Source organism: Apis florea, unplaced genomic scaffold (assembly GCF_048593485.1).
Source record: "Apis florea isolate Af1SG1 unplaced genomic scaffold, ASM4859348v1 contig_1615_pilon, whole genome shotgun sequence".
Lineage (NCBI taxonomy): Eukaryota > Metazoa > Arthropoda > Insecta > Hymenoptera > Apidae > Apis > Apis florea.
In genome coordinates this window covers 4,406,517-4,430,331 of record NW_028256416.1, presented here as the reverse complement: position 1 = coordinate 4,430,331, position 23,815 = coordinate 4,406,517, and the positions used below count along the sequence as shown (strand labels likewise).

At 30.2% G+C, this 23,815-nt stretch overlaps 4 protein-coding genes across 11 annotated transcripts in view; 1 reads left to right on the top strand and 3 right to left on the bottom strand.

The window, feature by feature from the left end:
- Positions 1–9,015, bottom strand: part of dlp (glypican dally-like) — a 91,487-nt gene extending 82,472 nt beyond the window's left edge. Inside the window, exon 1 of one of the 2 annotated variants that reach the window (XM_003690439.4) lies at positions 8,597–9,015. In XM_003690439.4, the coding sequence (XP_003690487.2) occupies positions 8,597–8,747 (151 nt within the window). In that variant the 5' untranslated portion in view covers positions 8,748–9,015. Of the gene's footprint in view, positions 1–2,869; positions 2,988–8,596 lie in introns of those variants that run through there. The other variant, XM_086917357.1, reaches the window with a different exon arrangement.
- Positions 9,016–9,223: 208 nt separating this feature from the next.
- Oseg4 (intraflagellar transport protein Oseg4) lies at positions 9,224–13,848 on the bottom strand. Of its 2 annotated transcripts, none has more exons than XM_003690291.4 (3): positions 13,761–13,848; positions 13,610–13,668; positions 9,224–13,507 (listed from the first exon to the last, which is right to left on the bottom strand). In XM_003690291.4, exon 3 carries the CDS (start codon positions 13,451–13,453, stop codon positions 9,896–9,898), a length of 3,558 nt encoding a protein of 1,185 aa, XP_003690339.1. In that variant the 5' UTR covers positions 13,454–13,507; positions 13,610–13,668; positions 13,761–13,848; the 3' UTR covers positions 9,224–9,895. The 2 variants fall into 2 exon arrangements, with proteins under 2 accessions (XP_003690339.1, XP_086773431.1); XM_086917305.1 differs by having other exon boundaries at positions 13,610–13,693; positions 13,761–13,830.
- Positions 13,745–18,895, bottom strand: LOC100866366 (tonsoku-like protein). Of its 2 annotated transcripts, XM_031918743.2 has the most exons (6): positions 18,746–18,895; positions 18,264–18,521; positions 17,960–18,128; positions 17,460–17,875; positions 15,391–17,367; positions 13,745–15,329 (listed from the first exon to the last, which is right to left on the bottom strand). In XM_031918743.2, the coding sequence occupies exons 1-6, from the start codon at positions 18,756–18,758 to the stop codon at positions 14,371–14,373; spliced, it is 3,792 nt and encodes a 1,263-aa protein (XP_031774603.2). In that variant the 5' UTR covers positions 18,759–18,895; the 3' UTR covers positions 13,745–14,370. The 2 variants fall into 2 exon arrangements, with proteins under 2 accessions (XP_031774603.2, XP_086773416.1); XM_086917290.1 differs by lacking the exon at positions 18,746–18,895 and having other exon boundaries at positions 17,992–18,128; positions 18,264–18,275.
- Positions 18,896–18,897: 2 nt separating this feature from the next.
- On the top strand, positions 18,898–23,016 carry LOC100866674 (guanine nucleotide exchange factor for Rab-3A). 5 transcript variants are annotated; one of them, XM_012493259.3, is made up of 8 exons: positions 18,898–19,037; positions 20,409–20,718; positions 20,803–21,015; positions 21,096–21,331; positions 21,454–21,837; positions 21,923–22,025; positions 22,098–22,164; positions 22,228–23,016. In XM_012493259.3, the coding sequence occupies exons 2-8, from the start codon at positions 20,494–20,496 to the stop codon at positions 22,305–22,307; spliced, it is 1,308 nt and encodes a 435-aa protein (XP_012348713.1). In that variant the 5' UTR covers positions 18,898–19,037; positions 20,409–20,493; the 3' UTR covers positions 22,308–23,016. The 5 variants fall into 5 exon arrangements, with proteins under 5 accessions (XP_012348713.1, XP_086773456.1, XP_086773439.1 ...); XM_086917330.1 differs by having other exon boundaries at positions 18,920–19,037; positions 20,415–20,718; XM_086917313.1 differs by lacking the exon at positions 18,898–19,037 and adding an exon at positions 19,447–19,705.
- The last annotated feature ends 799 nt before the right edge of the window (positions 23,017–23,815 follow it).

Below are 23,815 nucleotides of genomic sequence, written 5' to 3'. Positions count from 1 at the left end.
GCGATAAATAATTCGAGTTAAAATAAGTTTCGATTTGTAGAAATCTTTTTTTTTTTTCCTTTTCTGAGGTGAGCAGAAGAGTAAAATTTAATGATCCTACTCGAAAACGATAAAAACGACGAAAGAATTCGATCGAAGAGGTAGACAGCTAAGCGCAACCGGTAGCGAAAGAACGACTCGACGAGGATGGACAGCTCGAAAGCTGTCGAAAGGTTATAAAAAGAGAGCAGCACGAGGCTGAACAATTAATTTGTTGGATTAGCGGGAACTTCCTAATCCATAACCGAGGATCAGTCGTCGGCCCTGGATTAAACGAGCGTTATACCTGGTTCACAGTTTGATCCGCCGTTTAATTAGAGTCAGTGGTTTAAAGGAGCAATGGAATATCATATTTATGTCCGATCTCATCTCGCCTTCCCGACATGCCGCGGCTTGTCATCTTAATTGAACTTAATTAACCCAACACGAGGAGACACGGATTTCCAACGTTGTTCCGCGATACACACGCACACCGCTCAATGCCGATAGTAGCTCATTGCATAGGATAGAATGATTTAATATTTTCTCTTCCTTCCCCTTCTTTTATTTTCCCTTTTTCGTATTTATTAACTATATATGACTCGATATAATTCGTATCTAAAAGAAAAAAATCATCGTTAGAATTGATTCGAAAAATCGAGAAGATCCTTTTTCAATCCTTTTCTCATTCAAATTCTCTTCCTTTGTTTTCTCGTATTCAAATATCTACGATACGCGCAGTGCCCCCCAAGAGGAAATGATCGCAAGAATTGAAGGATTTGAGAAACGTTAAAAAAAAAAAAAAAAAAAAAAAAAAAGAAAACGCAGCAACACCGGAGAAAAGTCGAAGTTTCCGACGAGCGACGCAATTGGGACGCAATTCCGATGCAAATTGCCCCATTCTTTCCCCACAAAATTTCCATCCGGAAGGCAGGAGAGATTCCACTCCATAGCCCAGATAACTTTCAAGAGAGGACAAAACTTGGTTTCGACCGGGGACACGACTTCCTCACGCGTCCCGCGACGTCCTCCCCAACGACAATGAGTCCTCAGGACGGCTTTTAGCGAGGGTGGGAGCAGAAGCGCGTCGAGAAGGAACAGGGGATCCCGAATGTAAGTCCCATAATGATGCATCCTCGATTGCTCGACCGAGGAAGCGACGAGATCCTCGACAGGAGGCTACTATGGTAAGTACACACTGACACTCCTCCACCAACGAGGTGATATCGGTGCACGTCCTTCCAGGAAGCTTTCGCTCCGGAGAGTAATGGCCAAAATTATGGATCGAAAGAAAAGAGATATGAAAATCCGAATTTTCCGATTTTCCGGGTTAGATGAGATTCGATAGATCGTTCGGCGCGGAAATAAGGTAATTCGACGAAAGATTCGTCTGGAGAGTGGTTAGATTCTTTTTAGAATAATTGCAATGATCGAAGATTATTTACGAATCAAAGATCTAAATATATATATATATATATATTAGACCGGTAATTCTTTGAGTCGAATCTTTTCTTTCTCTCGAATTGTTGGACGAAAAGAATAAAACGTGATCCCCCATTGTGAATTTCCCCTTAAAGAAAAAAAGGGGAAAGAAGTTTGGAAAACCTTCGAACGAGAATCGAATGACAAATGGCCATTCACCGGCGCAGAAACATCGGACTAAGTGACTGTCCGACACGGGCAGGCTGCCTTTTTGGAAAACCTACACGGAACGGATCCCACGAACGCGGGCTGAAAGGTCTGCGGCCGGCCTTGAGAGAAAGTAGCGGTTTCAAGGAGCCGCGAGGTCGTGTTCACGACGTGGAAAACCCTTGAACGCCCAACGACACTTTGCGTTTTACCTGCCGTGCCGCCCGTATCACCGATCACCGACCAAAATAACGGCCGAAAGATATTCTACGTTCCGTCATCGTTCGGAAGAAAAAGGAAGAAAGAAACGAAAAATATATATATATATTATGTATTCCCCTTCCCCTCTGTTAACGATGAGTTTGCATACAAAATGAAAGAATGTCCACCACGTATATTTCTACTCGGAAACGTGTTTCTCATTTTTTCTCCCCGCTCGATGCATATGCATCTTCCTCGATCTTCGCATGCAACGAAGTCCCCGGCCCCTCGTATACATCAGAATTTCTAATTCCGAAGATGCATCGGGGGAGAATATATTTTTTCCACCAATTTTTACGCCTTTCACAAATTTTCGTAGGCACAGAAATAAGGATACTTATTACAAAAACTCGTTCAGACAACGTTAATCAAATGTATTCCCTCCCCCGTTAAAGTTATATATCCTTTAACCGGATCTGCAAAAATCCGTAAATCTATCGTGTCCCAAAGTCGGTGATCCTTTTCGCGAAATACTCCGCTGAGCGGTATGAAAGAAGAATAGAGAGAAAAGGGAAGAAGAGGTTAGAGAATCAGGGTGAATTCTCGCGTTAAACGACGTCGAAAGGAAGATTCGAACGGGGCATAAATAATAGAGAGAATCGTGCGATTGTGTGTCGTGTGTGCATTGTACCACGATGTTTCCCGCCGCGCATAGATATCGAGCGGAAAGTGATCGCACGAACGTGGCAAACAAGGTGAGCTGCTTTCCAAGTTGTACGAGAAAGAGAGAGGGGGCGAGGGAGAGGGGGAGAGACGGAGGAACACGAGCTGGTTATTTCAAAGTTGCGAGTTACAACGGTGACCATTAAACGTGGTGGACTGTGGAGTGCACTTGGACCAGAGACTCTGTGTATCTCTCTTTACGAGAAAAGCCTCCTTTCTGCATTCCACGGGATCCTCTCGCGGTGACGACGTGTTTCAGCCTGTGTTTCCACGGAACTTGTTCACCGTCATAACTTACTCTCGCGACCAAGGATCGTTACATTGTTGCCTCCGCCACTGTCCTCCTCTCCTGCCCTTTCGACCGTCCGCACAGCTTCCGAGGAAATTTTCCACGGGATTTATGCACTCGACTCGCCCTCCCTTCCTTGTCGGATCCTCGATCGTTTCTCCGATAATTTCCTTTACTTTTCCTCGCACACTTGTTTGTCCCCGGTTTCGATCGGTGTTACGGGGAGTCAGAACGAGCGTGAAACTACAAATGGAAATGCTGCAAATGGATACAAATATATGGTGTATACACGACAGATATAAGTTTTGGTTGAGTCAAAATTATTACGGGCGACTATAGTCGGTCTTCATGAGATGCCGCGTATCGTACGAGCGCATCGAGTATTTTTCTCTGGAAACGTAGCATCGATATTTTGTTTTTTATCGTCAATTTTTTCCCCAATGAACACCGTCAAAGCAACTCGGGTCGTGAGGCGTAAACGCGACGATCGTGCACATTTTTTCGTGCGGAGAAGTAGCGAAAGGGTTAATAAGAGTGTTGGCGGTTTTATGAATAAAATTATCATAAGTATGATAATGTAGAGAATCTAACTGTAAAATAATTGTTGGATGTAAGAGAAGGGCTTCGGATCGTCCGTTTCTTATATCTTTGGAAATATGTTGTACAATTTTGAAAATACAACAATCAAATTTACAGAGTATATATGTATATTATAATAAGGATCTTAGTCAAAAAGGATTTGAAGGATTTTTCTTAACCGTTCAATGGTACAATAATTGCTGATGGTGTTTGTTCGACAAATAACGACACAAGAACGTAAATATAAAAGATGCAATTGTAATTCGATTCTTTCGAAAGTGAATGAATGGTCGAATCGATCATTCTTAAAGAATAAGTCGAATGTTTAATTTAATTTAAGAAGTTAAATATTTGCAACATTTTTCACGTGTGTTCGAATAAATGAAACGAGAAACTGAAGATAACCTCGATGAATTATCTCGGTCTAGAAATCTCCAAGTAAGCAGTAACATAATCAGAATGCAAATAAGCTTTATTGAAACATCCTGCGATTAAGATAAGAGAAACTACCGTGGATCGACGATATTTGATACTTATAATGATCGATGATCGATATTGAGAAAAGGAAAGAAAAGAGAAGAAAAAATGAATGAAATTCGCATGAAATCGAAACAATATTCGATACGATTATTAGAACGATTAATTTATGTATACGGATTCTTGAACATTTAATGAAGTAACGTATCATATATCAATTCCGATCCAGCATAACGTGATCTATAAATCAATTGTTCGAACAGTGTAATAGCTTCCAATATTAGTTTCATTTATTTATTTGGACAAGGTGAATTGACTATTCATTTATTGTCCTCGCGATTTACATTTTTTTCTACGATTTGTAAATTATTCTAATCGATATGCAATCGAGTTTCTTCGTTCTCTCTCTCCTCTTGTATAAAAATTACATTTTAATTTTTTAAAAAAATTTTCATTAATCCTCCCTAATATATATATGTTGATAGCGAGAAGCTAAGAAATAAAATAGAAAGTAAGTCAATAAAGATAATCGGATTCAAATTTACTTTTATCTTCGCAAATTTAACACCGAGATCGAAACTTTCGAAACTAAGAAATCGGAGATGATTCATATTGAAAGTTGCCCATTACAGTTTACCCCAATCTAAAGATGATAGCGCTAAGGGTCGATAAAGCGCAATAATGAATCATTCTCGATTTTCCTTATCTTTCGAGTACAAAATTTACCAAGAATTTTCAAAAAAAAAAAAAAAGAAAAAAACTTAATTGATCATCGCGTGCAATTATATCCACATATCAAACGGATAAATAAAACTCATCAAAAGGACAAGGAATAATGAAATGGAATTATAGCTTATATCGAAGAGGAAATGAACGCGAAGAAGAACAGATTACAAAAATTAATATTTCGTGTTTATCCTAAATGATCCCCAAAGAGGAATATTCTCGTCAGATCTAAGAAAAAGAAGGACGATGGAAAATTCGAGTCGACTTATCGGACGAATCCATCTTTTACATAGAGTGGAGGAAACCCTCTTAATGCTAGTTTCCATAATGATCTTCCCTCTATTCCACCATCTTTAAGAACACGCCAATGGAAAAAAATAACGTTCAAACACCTGTTTCAACCTAATTTTAACCTTTCCCCTTTCTTATTGTTCGGCAATTCCTCGTGAAAGAACCAATGGAACCTTATGAAAGAATAAGAAAAAAGTCCCCTCCCTTGGGACCGAATGAATAATGAAAAAGGAAAGAAAAACTCACGGGAGGTCCCTGAAAATACCGTGTGTATCACCGTATTCACGCCAACAAATTTTTTTCTTTCAATGGATAATTGTTGAGATGGGGGGGAGGGAGCTGTTATTAAAAAAATTCTTATTTCATGTGAATTTAAAAACGTTAAAAACATTGCGTTGGTCGTTATTTTTAATCGACAATTTGTCTGACGCTGATCTGACATAATATCACGCGGAAAAATTGACACATTTCACGAATAGAATGGAACAAAACTTCCATGAAATAAAATAAAAATATCGTTCTCGATAGGTTAAAGATCAGAGATATTCGCGAGAGAGAAATTAATCGCGCCGAATATTACTCAGCCGAGCAACAGTAAAATCCCCGGATAATACTGAAGGCGGCTCGCGTAGAACGTAGAACTCCTTCATAGCCTGTTCAACACGCCGGAACATTTGTTAGCGTCTATGGTGATCCTAAGCCCTGACGGAACTCCCGGAGAAGCCGGTCGAATAGGATTTCTTGCCGGTTTTACAAACTCCGTCCATTTAATCCGTTGGATTCTTTACACTGGATGTACGATGTACGTGAATAATGAACAGGAAACAGAAACGATTCGCGAGGAATATTTATTACATTGAAAAACCGGAATTATCATTATTATTTTTGAATCAACATTTTATCGTTAACAAACTTTTAATCTTATCTATCATCTTCAAGGAGTAAAATTCTAAAAGAAGAAAGAAAGAAAGAAAGAAAGAAAAAAAAAAAGAATCGCGAATATCGGTCAATGAAATAATTAGTATTTTCGGCTCATCTTTAAATTAAAATTATTTCTGATTGAGATGAGTGAGAAATTGTGAATGAAAGCGTGACACGATAACAAATGTAAATTAATAATGAAAGTAAAAGTAAACAAGAAGAATTGTATCAAGTATCGCGATTATCAGAATCGAAAAGTAAATGGTATCTCGCGAGATAGTAACTCTGAAAGTTTAAATAGCAATTTGCACAGCTATTTGTCGCCCTGAATATTGCATCAGATAGTCGACACGTGAGAAAAAGAAGAAATTTCGAGCAAAAAATAAAGTAGAAGATAAAGTAAATTTAAAAATTCTGAGTCAAAAAAGTGTAATGATGCTTCTATTTTCGGATCCATTTATTAACTGTTAAACGCGTTTCTTTTTTTTTTTACGATCGAGTTAACGCGACGAAATGAAACTGTTCATCGATTTAAATTAATTTTCGTGATACAGAGTTAGCAACCGATGATGCGTCTGGAATCCATCGCTAGCTTGTCAACGCGAACGAAATAGAGGGAGCACGAACGATTAGAATTCTCGGTTAGAGACCGTGCTTGTGACAGGTTAGACAACGTTCTATGATTTGAACAGTTTCGATCTCCTGACGGAATGTCTGTGGTCTTGGATTTCGATACTGTAATATGATCCAATCTGTGATAACGGTAGGGAGTTTAATGATCACTATCCTTGATAAATATCGCTTCGATTTGATAATACGAAATTAATAAAATAACGAGCAATCTTGGTTGTAGAAAATCGTACGAGTAAATTGTATCGAAACTCGCATGCTTTTTTGTCGCGCATGCGCAACGTAGTTCAACACGTATGATAAATCGCGGAACGCCATGAATTATTTTTCTTTCTTCTTTTTTTCGTGGTATATCACTTGCACTCGTTGCTTCATATTCTTTCACGGTTCTTTATCTATCCCGTGAAATCCACACAACTTTCTTTTCATCTCGCCGATAAACGCGAGTATGATTATATATGGAAAAACGAATCAAAAATAAAAGTGTTTATAAATGGCGAAATGACTGTGACTTCCGATTGAGCGGAATGTATATCAAATATCCTCGTACATACAGATTTTAATAATTTGTAACAATTGTGCGAAAAATATGTTATAGCAATAATAGATTTCTATTAATCTTGCACCATTTTCTTTATCCGTTAAAAAAAATCGAAATTCAGATACGTGAATTATTTATTAAACAAATATGTATAAATTTATGAATTATAACCGATGAAAATTGTTAATGAAAAAATACATACAATTACATATTTAGATATTATTATATAAAAATTTTCATAATTATTTATGTAAATATATGTTTGTTAAATTTAGTATTTTGTATAAATTATTCATTATATATAAATGCATAATATCATTTATAATATCATCTATAATGATATTTTAATGCATTCCACAAGATATGTTTACCAATGGTTATAGAAATCTTTTTAGGATCAATATTTTTTTAAAAGTGTATGTATTTATATACTACTTCTTTTTAGTTAAAATATTAATCTAATTTAAAAATATATATATATATATATATATATATATATATATATATATATATATATATATATATTCACCATTTTAAAAATTATATATCATTTGATCACACTAACGGAACATACGATTCCTTATTATCTATTCGGCACAAGTAAATATACTTTTGAAGCTGGACGTATTTGATTGCACCCACCGATAAAGTCAGACAGGTTCTTTGTACTCGTATAAAGTATATATGTATATGTATCCGGGTGATAAACCAATGTGTTCAGTTATATAGGTGTGAATAATCTTATCCATTAGCTAACTTACGTAGGATAAAATGTGAAATTTTTGAACAATATTATAATATATCTTAAAATTTTTGACAAACATTTAAAAATATACGCCTAAACAAAAAAACGTTTGAACAAACATTTGAAACGTTTGTACAATACATCCAATTTCAAGATATTCGTATGCGAAAATTCGGAATTTTTCTTTCGTTTGTTTTTCTTTTACGAATCGAGTCCTCTTCGCGAAGAAACGCGACTCATAATTCATCAACTATAAATATTTCGTTGAACATTTGCGCATCATTTTAATGAAATACCATCGAATAAATTATAAATAAATTATGAGTATATTTATTCTAATTCTGAACTTCAAATTTTATTACTTGTTTTTTATTCATATATTGTATTTTTTTTTTATTTTTTTTTCGAGAAAATTCGGAACGAATAAATATCATAAATTTAAGCAAAATTTTAATTAAAAATTTATTTTTAAAATTGTCTATTATACACAAAATTCGAATGATAAAATAATTATAATATAAACAATATAAAAAAACGAAATTAAATTGAAAGATTTGTCGAATATGATTCTATTCAAAATAAATATAAAAAACTAAAAAATTAATAAAACAATTTAAATTTTATTTGTTTTATTAATTATTTTAATAATATTCAAAAATAATCAAACATTACCATTGTGAACTTTTAAATTACGTCGCAATTTTCAAATTTCCTACACTCGCGCCATCTTTAAAAATTGTCGTCAGTTTGGAATGAATTATAATTTCAACATATTCGAAATTGAAATTCGTGATATTAAACGGAAAAAATTCAAATAAATACTTACATGAAATCGCCTCCTTAGGAATGTCAGTGGCCGGAAAACCTTGCGACTCGAAGTACGATCTGACAGCGTCACATTTCAATCCGGCGCGCACCGTAGTCGTCGTGACGCTAAGGGTCAGGATAACACATAATATCGGTAGCATAGCACTCATAATTATTCCCGTGGCGAACACTCGCGATACACTCACGAACTGACGCGACAAATACGCGGGATATGACACTCACGTTTGTACATTCGCGAATAAATGACTTCGTAATCGTGACTCGGCTTGGCAAGCACGTTAGACAATTCGAGGCGGATAGCGCCACGATGATTTCGGTAATTAAGAAATTATAATTTGAAAGAAATGCCGAAAATATTCGTGAAAGAAGGACGACAAGCCGATACGACACCTCCTTCCTCCTCGTTCGACGCGCACTGACCGACTCGTGGAAGGAACGCATGCCGACAGTGGTGCGCGCATGCGCGATATTCAAAAGGTGTTTGAATAGAAGAGATTGAAATTTTATAATACACTATTTACGCGCCAAACCAGTTGCCATGCGCAAACTGAAAAATTTATTTAAATTTTTTATATGAATTAAATTTCTAAGATATTATAATCTGGGACAATTATTCATCAAAAAATATGTTTAAAGAATTCCATAAAATTTTTAATATGGATGATAATACATATTACTAATATTAATAAATATTATTATAATAATGGACGGTATTAATATTACAAACTAAGTATAATCGTACAATTAAATTGCACAAATACATTATTCTTAATAATAGTATATAATAAAAAAAATAAATATAATAAAAATTTGAAACGAAAAAATGCGATAATTTAAATTAAAAAAATTAATTCCTAAAGAAGTAAATACAAATATAGTTTTATAGATGAGATCAGAAATTATTCTTTTTTTTAATCAACAATAATTGTCATCAATTCGCATGTTTTTCAATAATATTTTCTAAAATAAAAATATCATATATTTGCTCCATTATTTATATTATTAATTTAAATAATCATTGCTATATAATTTGCTATATACGAATTCTATATATATATATATATATATATATATATATATATATATAATAAAGAAATTGTACAACGTCGATTATTTAAGTTATAAAAAGAATTAAAACTAATCCTTTTAGCAATATATAATATAAAACTATAAAAAAAATATATTCTTTCGACAGCAAGTCTAAACTTCGCTAGCATATTTGCTTTTATTTAAAAGCGCAAACATAAAATATGTATTTGTTTGATTTGCATGCTTAATGCATTCTCACAAGCTTTCATTACATGTATGTAACCGTACTATGACACAAGGGACAAGCATTAATATTAACTACATCTCGTTCTGTAGCAACGTGATGTCTGCAAACGGTGCAAATCCATGCATTGCTTAGATCCATCAGTGGTTTTCCAGACATAATGCAAGGAGGAAATCTGGTCATGCAATTAGGACAAGCGACACACCAATCAGGCACTAGACTTTCGCAATTTGTACATTCTGCTTTAGAATTACGAACATCTTGAGGACTATGTTTGGTAAAAATTTCCACAGCCAAATCCTCGTATTCTTCTCTAGTCGTCTCTGATATAGTTTCTAGAGATTCTAATTTGACGAATGCCTTGGAGCAGACTGCAAAAGCATGATTAACTGCACTTGATAGAGCAAGCAAACAATAAATATCTTCAGGTTGTAAAATCTCTTCGTATTCCCTTAATCTCAAGGCTGTTTTCATGGCTGCGTCGAAATTTCCTAAATATATCTGTCTATTGGCTAATAAAAGAAAATGATAGGCCTCTGCACCTTTCCAAGCATTTTCTATTACTTGACTATCTTCGTTATTCTCTGTTAATCCCATCACAACGTTGCTTCGACTGCCTTTAATAGTCGGAGTGCTATTGATGTGGTCCTCAATTAGCAAAGCTGCTAAGATATAAATCTTTTTTACACGTAATGGATTCATTCTAGTTTTTGCTTGCTCTTCTGCCAATTTAAACAATAGCTTCGCTGCTTCCAAGTTATGATTTGCTTTCTTATATAATTCTATGGCTTGCAATCTCTTACCATTAGACAAAAGATGATTGGCATATTTATTCAATAATTCATCTATTTGAGCCATTTTATATGTTTTTGCTAATTCAACTGCTTGATCCCAATGGTTTAAACGGACGCATGTATCCACGGCTAATTTCACATCTCCGTATTTTATATATGCTGCCACTGCCTGGGAACACATACCTACGGAACCTAACATTCTTGCTACTGTTTTTAAAAGAGGGCTTTTATCTGGTAACTGTTGTACTATTCCTGCTAATTGAGCGAAATCTTCTAATTTGTAATAACATTCTATAAGTTTTTCTAAATTCCTAGTTTTCTCATAATATTCTTTTGCACCTTCCCAATTCTGTATTTCAGTATAATATTCGCCAATTTTATTGTAAGCATATTCCATTTGTTTATCAGATCCGCCGATACCCATTTTCATTAATTGTACAACTCGAAAATAATCTCCTAATTTTTGACGCAATGAAATAGCAAGATCTCTTCTATCCATATCTAAATATAACTTTTCTGCTTCATCATAGTTGCTAAGAAAAGCAGCCACTTCGGCTTTCTTCAATTGATCATTATGCACGTTCTGCAAACGTTTAATGAATTGTATTCCCAAATAATCTGTGCAACGAACCATTGCATTTTCTGCAGTTTCCAAATCTAATTTTTGTAAAGCTGATTCAGCTAATAAACGCCACAATCGTGGATGTGGATTGTCCTGGATGAAATTGTTAGCTTCTTTTAATCCTACTTTCATCAATAATTCTCTAGTATCTCTTAGGGATTTTACTTCTAAATCTACTATTAATTCATTTTTTGTGTCTTCCGGATTTTGCATGAGATCATCCAGTAAAACACAACGTATTTCCAAATCTTTAAATGAGCAAATATATCCAGAACAAGATATTGGTTCTTCAGGATCGAATTCTTTTAGAACATACATTCTAGTTTTTTCTATAATTGCTAATAAAGTGGGATTGTCTTGTGCCCAGCACATAGCCCATACATCTTTTCTTTCAAACTTGTTTATTTCGTTCTCTGATTCTTCATCCTTCGAAATAATATTTTTTCTAGAATCAGTCTCTAAATCTAACATAGTCAAAACGCCACTTGAATCCATAATAGCTACCCGTGACGAATCACAATTGATTGCAATCTTGTAAAGCTTACAAGATGTATTGTATCTATTTGTAAGAGTTATTTGAGATAAAGAATATCTTTGAATCATTCCTGATTCTCTACCTATTAATAGAATCTTATCAGTTGCACACAAACAACAAATTGGATCCATAGTAGCTTTAGTATTAATAGGTGCTTCAAAGGATCTATCTTTATCTAAATCTTGAATGACTTCTGTTACTCCAGTTGGAGTTTCATCAATATGATAAATCTTATCTCTTCTAATTCTTCCTGCATGTAACATGGAATTACGAGGAGTACGATAACTCCAAACTAAAAAATTGTTCTTGGATGCTGTAATAATCACATTGTTAGTCATTGTCACCCATAATGGCTCCAGATTTATATATTTTGTATCTATTGGAGTGGCAATTGTATTGCATACTAAAAGTGTAAATTGCTCTGACCCTTGAGCAAGATCATTTTTTACCGCTAAAACACAATGATCTCCGTATGAAGCTATAGAAATCAATGCTCTTACATTCTTAGTACAATAAGTATTATTTGTTGTATTCCAGAATATAATGCAAATGCCATCCTTAGTGATCTTTTCATTCGTATATACAACAGTGTTACTGAAATAAGTCCATTTATAATCTAAACGAATATTTGCAAAATAAATATGAGAATCAACTGATAAAGCTACTCTAAGGGATCCTCCTTCCCATGCACAACATGTGACTTCTCTACCAGGTATTTTTAAAGTCCTCATATGTTTACCAAATGGAGTATAGAATTGAATGACATTAATATCTTTTGCTTCTCCATTACCTAATAATGGTACCATACCAGTTACAGCTAATATAGATCCATAACTATTCCAACAACACCATGCTGCTGTCATACCAGTTTCTATTACAATTGGATTATCATCATTTGTGTCTTTCATGAGTTGTATTTTGCCATTTCTATAACAAACAGCTAAAGTAGGAGAATCTAAGCCAATATAACCATTTCTTCCATCATACCATTGCAAAGAAACTATTGTTTGAATTTGACCACTATTAAGTGGTAACATATTTAATTTTGTTAAAAATACACCTTGATTGTCAAAGAGATGAACTTCTCCATTTTTTATACCAAATAATAATAATTTTCCATCTGGAGACCACTGTACAGCAGCAAGAGCTATATTTTTTAATTCTTTTCCCCAAATTCTATTGCCATCAACTGAACCTACAATTACTGCTCCATCTTCATAGACTATACATATTTTTAATCCATCTAAACTCCATGCCATCCCTTTAACTATTGATTTATTACAATTGTTTATCATTTCATCATACCAGGAACCTTTATACAACATCCAAACTATGATTACACCATTTTGATCACTTGAAGTTAATTTCTGATGTTGTTCATTCCATGTAATTACTTGTACATGTCCATTGTGACCTTCCAAAGTTTGATTCATACTTAAATTACTTGTAGCTGTTAAATTTCTAGACTTTGCACCACTCGTAGAATTACTGACATTGGAATCTACTCTAAGCACTTTTAAAAGACCATCCTCTCCACCTACAGCTATATAACCTTCTCTTTGATTCCATGCTATACAATTTAATCGAAAATTATTTGGTATTGCTATTTTTTTACTCAAATATACAAACATCTTTTTTACATTTAATTATCATTAGTTGTCTTGTATTCCTTGTTAAACTAATTTCTGAAAGAAATATATATTAATATATATATAATTTACAAAATATATGCTATAATTATTCATCTTAATTTTAATTTTTACACTTGGAATTATTATTATACTTACATTTGTACATGTAATGTTAATATCATTCATCAATAAACGAAACGATCGTTGTTTATTATCTGTTATAAATATTTATTTGTATTACTGTTTTATGTATTGTTATGTTTCATATTTAAGAAAAAATTTTTAAACATATTATTTAAATACTCACTTATTATTTAATCATATACATTTTATATAATTTTTACTTAGTTTGATTGAACGTTAATTTTAAGGTTATAAACAATTAAAAAAGTGTGTTACATATATATATGTATAGATATATATATATATATATACATACACATATATTTCAGCATTGAATTGAACCGATGAAGTTTCCATTCACATCGATGCTTCTTATATTTCGATTCTTTAAATGTGAATAATTTAAAAAATATTTATTTAAATTTAAATAATATATATATATCTATTAAATAAATCTATATAATATATATATATCTATATATATAATTTATTGAACTTAAATATATGTATATATAATATATATAATACAAATAATGAAAAATATTTTTAATTTAAATTTAATAATATAATATAAATATATAATTATAAATATAATTAAAATATAATTATAATTAAAAATAAATTTAATCAATAAAAATAAACTTAAAACCGACGATTTATATAAAAATACAGTATTTTTTAAATTGCTATCAATCAAAGACAATAATAAAATATAAAAAATATTTCAAAATGAATAATTTGTCTGTAATTTATAATTTATTAAAATTATATATATATATATAGCGTATAAAAATTCAATTTTCTATTCCTACTATAGGTTTAAAAATAGTAAGATTATGCGGCAGTTTTTTCATAACACCTTTTCCTCGCCATAACTGAAGCCAACAGTCACATATATTTGGATACATACTTGCAATTAATGTACAAATTTCAGGTCTTTCAATAAATATTTCGGAATTAGGAAAATCAACAATATTCTCGCATCCACTAATATCGATATGTCTTAATGTTGGTGTATGTTTTAAAAGTAAATTCAAAGATTGTATTCCTATTTTTTTGTTCCCTCTAAGCACTAATTTCGAAAGATTTGATACACGCGATAATATATTTTTAATATCAATATCTAATAACTCGCAAAAAGTAAGTTCTAAAGATTCTAAATTTATAAATGAAATATTTGTTTCATTAAAAATATTTTTTACTACATTGAATTCGCTAGAAATAGTGTTCGATAAATTTAAATTAAGCAATTGTCTTTGTAAAGTAATATAGAATTTATCTTTATTGATACTATTCCAAGAAATATCTAAATTCGCTAAATTAAAATTGTTTGAAAGAAATTGAAAATTATGCAATTGACAATATCGTAAATTTAATGTCCGAAGCTGCGTCAAAGGAGTAAAAAGTTTGCACAAGATTTCTTGATTACATGGCCCAAGTGGATTATAACTAAGGTCTAGAAACTTAAGTTTTAAAGGTAATTTTTCTAATTTACTTAAACATTTAGAATCTATATCACATCCTTGAAGGCATAATTCTTGCAAATTTAACAATTTTAAAATACAATCATTCAGAACTTTTCCGATTTCATGTAGTTCACCACCTGATAAATCTAATATCTGAACATTTTTCTGATATTCCAAAGTTTTTAATAAAGATATAAGTTCCTCCTTTTTAATATTTTCTTGTTTTAACCGTAAAATGAACGTGTTTTCGCATGATTTCAAACATTTTGATATACATTCTCGAATATCTAAAAATATTGAAAATAATTAGTATGAAAATTATAAATGTATTATTTAAAGGCTATTTACCTATATTAAAATTTTTACATATCGTTTTATAGCGTTCAATAATAGAAGGAGTTTCTAAATGAATTATTTCGCTTGTCAAATTTTTAACAATATCTCCTTCATTTAATATTGTGAACACATTATTGCAATTAATCACAATACCATTCATAGTTTTTAATTCTAATTTTACTATACATCCACTATCATTATAAAATTTAGTTTCAATATCAGTTACAATTTCTTCTATCAATGGTCTGATTGTATTTGAAAATTCTACTTGTATTTTAAATACTTTTCCATCCACAGAGATATTTAAAATAACTGATTTCATAGTATCAATTTCTCCTAATTCAAATCCTGTGTTAGTTGGAATTACAGGTGAAGAACTACGAGAATTTTTAGTAAATCCAATTGATAACAAAGATACTTGCTGTTTTTTCTTTTGAATTTTACTTTCACTAAAGGTTTCTATTGTTTCAATATCATAATTATCATTACTATCCTCCTGTACCATATTATATTCATTATCTTTTACTATGAGATCATTTATTTTTGATCGTTTTAAATTTTTTTCATCATCGATGTCTTCATTGCTCGATTTTCTTTTCATTATGGAAGAAAAACTTTCATCGGAGTATCTTCTGTTACTAACACTTTCATTCATATCATCTTCTAACCAATTATCTAAAAGGACTTCTTCACTATTCAAAAGAGGATTCATATTTTTTTTCACACATGACAAAGATGTTCCAATTGGATCAATTCTACGTTTCAAACTTTCTATAGTTCTTTTATAATCTTCACCTGCAGAAATTTTTTCTATATTTACAGTTTTATCTATGGTATGAGTTCTTGAATTACATGGAGATTTATGAATGCGTTTTGAAATTTTTTTTACGCTTATTGGTATCATAGCAGATAATATTTTGTGTATTTCATCATAATCTCGTTGATCTTCGGGAGATAAAAAATCAACGCGATCCTTCCATTGTTCTAAACAATCTAATACAGTATCCTCTTCGTTTGTTTTAAGAATTATATTTGCTCCATGTTCAATTAGGAGCTTCATCATGGTAAAATTGCCACAGGAAGCTGCATCATGAAGAGGAGTAACACCCTGACACATTAAACTTCCAGGATCATTTATATCTGCACCATATTTCAATAATAATTTAGCAATTTCTACATGACCATGATTAGCAGCTTCATGAAGAGGAGTCCAACCAAAATGATCTCTAACATTTGTTAAATGACCAGATTCTAATAATTTTTTTACAATTTCAATATTACCATTAATACAAGCCACATGAAGTTGTGTTTCTCCTTTTTCATTTCTTTTTATTACAATTGATTTTTTTCTAGTCCGTTTTCTATTTTTTATATTTTCTTTCACTCTCAATTCTGCTTCAACATCAGATAAATCTTCTAAACAAATATCTTCACCAATATGATTTTCCTCTGATTCGCTTTCACTATCTATATTATTACTTAATTTCTCTAACATATCTAATTTTACTTTAAGTATTTCTATTTCTTCTGTTTTATTAGAATTGTTTAAATAATTTAAATGTTCTTTTAAAACACTGGCTTCTAAAGAAACATTATTACAAGCTTTTGCATTTTTCAAGGCTAAATTATAAACTTCTTGAACCTTTTCATCATTTGCTTTAACAGCTATCAATAGATCTGCTAAAAATAAAGCAGATCTACATATTTCACGTGGATCTGTACATAATTCTAATTCTCTATGAGCAAAATCCAGTGCTTCGTTATATTGTCTAACATCTTTTAGAGTTTGTGCTAAACTTAATAAGGCTGCTCCTCTACGATCACTTTTAATCTCTTCTGCGCACACGAGCATTTTTCTATAATATTTTATGGCTTTTTCAAAACACTGAATAGCTACTGCTGCATCTCCTAGTGTTTCATATAATTTCAACTTATTACTTGTATTTTCTTCTGTGCATAAAGCTTCTTCACTTGCTTGTAATGTTACAACTATAAAAAAATTATTTTTTAATATTATAGTCTTAGTTTTCATAATTTATTAAAAAATTTATTAAAAAATTCATATTCAAAGTCAAAAATACCTATTCTAAGACATTTTTCTATTTGATTCTTAAAATCTTGCGATAAATTATCCATAACATAAAGAGACACCAATATTTTTCGTGCTTCTGACAATTTTTCTATTTTTAAAAGTAATTCTGCTTGAAAAAATCGTGCTTCTGCTTTTAAAGTTGAATTATCAATTTCAGTTGCATTTTCAAAATGTTTTAATGCCAATTCATAATCATGATTTCGTTCGTGAATTCCTGCAAGAGCAATTTGCGTTCTATGGAAATCTTCTCGCAAATTATGTGCTTCACATAATGCTGCAGCTTTTTCCATTAAATCCACAGCTTCTTGATGATTTTTTTCAGCTTGTAACACCAAACCCAAATTTAACAACAATCGTGCCCTCATTGTAATTAATTCCTTCAATTCAATATCAGTATCTCCCAATCTAAATAAAATATAAATGTATTATTTGTAATTTGTTTATATATATTTAATATTAAATTAATAAAAAAAATAAAAAAAATATAACTCATTGCAAAGACGTATGCTCTTCATGTATACTTTTCTTGCATTTATGAGAACATCAGCTTTTTTTTCAGATTTTTCAGGCAAACTTTCAGCCCAACAAAAATATGTTCTACCTAATGTTGCATAAGCTCTTTGTTCTTCTAATAAATTTTTTATATCTTTGGCTCCTTCTATCTAACAAAAAAACTTTTTATAATTATATAATTTTCTAATAATATATAATAATAATAATATAATATAGATTTCTATTAACATAAACATTTTGAAAATATTTTTTATTTATAATAAACATTTTAAACACAAACCCAAATAAAGATTTTGATGTTTTAATGCTTCTTCATATGTACCAATATTCACATGAATCTCTCCAATCATTCTATGAGCTATTGCTATATTTAATTTATCTCCTAATACATTACATATTTCTAATTGTTGTGTATATTCTTGCAAAGCTTCTTCATACTTGCTATTTTCAAAATATATATCACCAAGCTCTTTAACAATTTCAGCCAATTGTTGAAGGTTACCATCACGCTTGACTCGTTTTTTTTTTTTAATTAACCCTATTATCAAATCAAGATTCATATATATATAACATGCTTAATTATATGTAAAAAAATTATATATATTATATATATTTATTATGTATATTATTATATAATAAATACAAATTCTTTTTAAGATATTTCAATTTCAATATTTATATTTACCATTTTTTCATGAATATTAAGGTACAGAAAAATTTTTATATTTTTACATTTAAACATTAAAGTAAAATGATACTCACTATCGATATCCATTATTAATTAATATAAATTATTGTAAAAACAAGTGATTCACAATTTATTTATTGTATCCGAATTCGAACCTCATATACACTTGAGAATACCATCACACAAACACAGAAAAGAATATCAACTGAGAACGTAGGCATGAAGACACGCACGAAAATATTAGTATCACAAGGCAGCAGACGCCTCATAACGGTAAAGAAGAGAGTATAAATTGTCATTGACGAAGAAATGAGACAAAATTGTCAAGTTACTAGACGTCAAAATTACCATTGATCACTGAAAAAAGTAAGTGTCACAACTCAAAATTTTTTGTCTGAAATATTTAAAAAATTCATCTACAACATTTAAAAAATTCTAAAGTATCTATGAAGTCATTCGATAATTATATTATTGATATAATTCAAAATTAACCGTGAGAAAATAATTAAAGATTAAATAAGTACGACATTGAGCACAATTAAAATCATTTTATGCTAATTACATTAAAAAGGCGGCAACGAGTAAATTCATGTGAATCGTAACGTAGTTTCAATCCAATATATATGTATATATATATTATATATATGTATATATATATATATTATATGCATCGGTGTTCGCTTTCATAATTCATCGCCTAATTCAAGATGCGCGTGAACTTCAATGACTTCATAATCTACGGAGCACAAGTACGAGCTGGTACGAGGTAGTACGAGCATTTAGCAGTGGGTAACCTGTGGCGCTTGAAAGTTCATTCTTCTTGTCTATGTGACTATGTGACACTTCAAGTCTTCAGTCGGGCCGTGTTGCGGGTCATGAAAGGGTGATGGGTATTCTTTCATTTTACACGTTGACGCGAAGTTGACATATTGTGGAAAAAATTCTATCTCGTTCCGCTTTTCTCTCTGATATTATTTGATGATTTTCGTCAGATCCACTAATGGCAGGAGAGTTGTATAAAGGAAGGTTTATGGGTAAGTTGTAGGATGCTGTTAAGCATTAGAATCACAGCAACTTTGGATCGATAAGCGCGAATTCATTTTTTATCAATGAATTTTACTGATATTACTTAATTACTATATATTGAAATAAAATTGATAAAATTTATATTATAATAATTTATTTATGTAAATAAAAAATCGTTTGACTAACGGAATTATTTTTGCCATACTTTTAATTGTTGAAATAGAATACTCTAATATTACTTAAAGTATAAAAGATATACAACAGAGATATATATATAACTAAAATACTTATGTTTTTGATATAATTATAATACTATAATACTATAATACTATAACATGATAATAGAAAACATTAATAAGAATTTATTATCTTTTTTATGAAGTTTTTTTTTTTTTCAATTTTTTACTAAGTTAATAAAATATATCATGCATTTTTCTTCTGAAAAATTTTTTATTAAATAGATTTATTTAAAGAAAAAGTTACTAATTAATTTTTATTTTAATATAGCAATGTTATTTGTAGTACTATTTCTTTTTTTAAACTTACAGATCAATATATGTATACTATTGTGTAACATATTTGTATTTATATTAATCATTTGTCACTACTTACAAAAATATTTTAAGAAATTATATTTTTAAAAATGTTGGTATTAAGACAATTTTTAGATTAAATAATATTTCTTTTCCTTTACTGATTAATCTTTTTAAGTTCCAGTTCAACCAAGATCACTTCTGTATTTACGTACATTAGAAAACTCCACAATGTTCTATTGCGATATTGAAATTCACCAACGATGGAAGAAAGAAAACTTACAAACTCTTGTGACACTTTGGCAAGGTTGAACAAGAATGAACATAAATTATATGAAAATCAAAATTATTGTATCAAGCCATTATCTATCACATTTGATGAAGAAAATGCTGAAATAATAAACCATAAAGATTCTATTAATGATTCAACAAAACTCAATTATTGCAATAATTCCTCAAAAACATTATTATGTACAAAGGAATCTCAAGTAAATTCTCGTAATTCAATATGTTACATCATTAACTATTTATTATATTATACTATATTACAATAATAATATCGATATTTCCAGAACTCTCAAGGAAAAGAACCACCTTCACCAACTACTTTACAATGGGGTAGAGCTATAGCTGAAGTAAAAGAACATGCTGTAACAAAATTACAAGATGAACTCAAAAGAGCACATGAGGAATTAAAATTGAAAGATGAGGAAGTTACAAGACTTTCAAGAATTAAGCAGGATGTTGAAATTGAATTGGAGGAACTCACTGCCAGTCTCTTTCAAGTAAATTTCATGAACAACACATATTAATATATTATATAAAAGGAAATAAAGAATTTAATCAAAATTTTATATATAAATAGGAGGCACATAATATGGTGCGAGAAGCAAATATTCGTCAAGCTACCGCAGAACGTCTATTGGAAGAAAGTCGTATGAAAGCTGAAGTTTTAGCTGCTGAAGTGGCAGCTTTAAAAACATTGGTATTAACTTCGACGCCGGCTAAACCAAACTTTCATTTACATCCGCAAATTGATACGAAAAGTCGTCCTAACAATGAGGATAATCAGCAAGGGCTTTTTGCAAGAAAACATAGAAGGTGAAAATATGTTTACTATACTATAAACATTATATTAAACATTTTTACATATTCTTAGATATTAAGAATATCAATAAATGAAATTGCTATTTAAATTAAATTCTAAATATTTTTCTATTTAGATCACCATCACATTTCAATTTAAAATATGGTCGAGAGAGTTCTCCACCAGATTCTCCACTAAAAGAACAAAGACCATCTTTACCATCGGATCGAGAAACACTAGAAAGAGATTGGAAAAAAGATTCAGAAAAAGAGAAAGATAAAGAATGCAAAGATTTTGGCCTTGAAGTTGATCCTAGAGTACATACAGAGTTTCTTAAATGGAAAGCCAATCCATGTGTAGACAAAGGTGATCCTTTCGTTGGCAGAATCTTTAAAGAAGATATCGATCTTTGTCTTGATTTTCCTAACAAAGAATTGGGTACAAAAGTTAGACAAGCTGTTCTTGATGGCATCATTTTTATCGAAGCTATTAGCGATAAAACTAAATTCACCTTTCCAAAGTAAATTTTGTGTTTTAATAGCGATATATTATTTTTTTTACTATTATATTAAACATAAATATCTTTTCTTTTTTCATTTTTTTAGAAAATGTGTACTGCTTGAAGCACCGCGTCAATGTTATTATCGAATGAGACTTGGGGATCAAGAAAATCAGTGGTATAGCATATCACAAATCTGTCGCAATCGAGTAAGTCTAAGTTACATAAACAATTTATTAACTGTAAAATATTAGATATTAAACAAAATAATATTTTTGTAGATCATAGCGGTCTGCGATTTTTTGAATTATTTACGCTATATTGAGCGTGGCCTTGTTAAAAGCTCAGGTAAATATTGATTATTTTAGTTTGTCTTTTATATAATTATAGAAAATTTAATTATTGTTATAGTTCATGATGTTTATTGGGAAATTACTCGATTACGAAAGGAAATGGCATTTGCTCGTTTGGGCCTTGCATTATCATCTTAAATGCTCTCCATGGAGGACTTTTTCTAGTCTTAAATGTAACAAATTAGGCCATGGACTTGTTATTATTCATTTACAATTACCAACTGTAGGTTGTTCAAATTTTAATCGTTCCAACTCGATCTCTTTTTTTATCTATTGATCGAGATTTTTTTAGAATAAGTGTTAAAGTTTTAATATATGAAAGCTCTCAGATTCCTCTATTATAGCGTAAAACGCTTTGAGTTATTTAAGAAGAAAAAAAAAATTTATACAAATCAATTTATGAATCTTTTTGATTGAGATTATAATTCTTAAAATATCAATACATATTTTATTTATAAACATAATATATTAACGACTTCTTTATCGATCTGAAGTTCATACTATATTATTTTGTAGTAAGTATAGATATGTTTTAATCAGTTTTAAAGTGCAATCAAGTATTTTTAAGATATTGGGAAACATGGTGCCTTTTGACTTTTCGCTTATTAATAACGCGTGATTAGTTTTTAGTTTAAGCTTTAAAGTATAATGATGGCTTAATCGCAGCATATAAAAAAAATGATTATGTTAGTTTTCTAATCTATTAGCAATTATAAATATTTTCTTCAAATTATATAATGGCAGCAAATAATATAAGCCATTGCATTTTTTTATTTAAAAAAAGTGTAAATGTTGTAATTTAAAAAATCATAGAAAAAAATATCTTCTAAAATTTTTTTTAAAATTATTTTTATTTGTTTATATATATATATATGTAAATATATATACCTTTGGACATAACAAATAAGATTTTAAATTTATTTTTAAAAAATTCTTGCAATTTAATATATAATTTAATGCAAACGTATCATTAAACATTGAAGCAACAAAATTTTTTATATGTTAAAGATTTTACAAAAAAATTAAAATATAAATATATACAATTACGTTTAATATTTATGTTATTTATAAAACATATATAACATATTTAGAATTTATATTAATTCTATTTATATTAATTCTATTAATCATAAATGATATTTTAGTAAAAATAATGATAATTATCATTTTTATATATACAATAATTAATATTTTTTGGATTATTATGAATTTGAATATGAATTTTGTCCAAAGGTACACAGTTTCCCCTGTAGAAAATATTGTATCATATTCATTTTTAACAATGTTTTCTTCTATTGCAAATATTAACTAGTACCTGGTAATTAGTGTGCATATTAAAAAAATGTATACTATTAAGGATTACATGGAACATCATATATATTATATCAATAATATATGATTAAATGATAAATATTTGAAATTATGAATATTTGGTTGTGCAGTAGTTAACAAATTATCTTTTACAATAACCAAATTATAATTGCAAAATAATTTTTTATTATCATTTTCTAGTGCAATGTTTCATTCATTTAATTTATAATTATATAGAATTAGATATTTGATATACTATATACAATCAAATTTTGTTATATACACAAATTTATTTTAATTTTGATTGATAAAAAAAAACCTATATATCCTATATT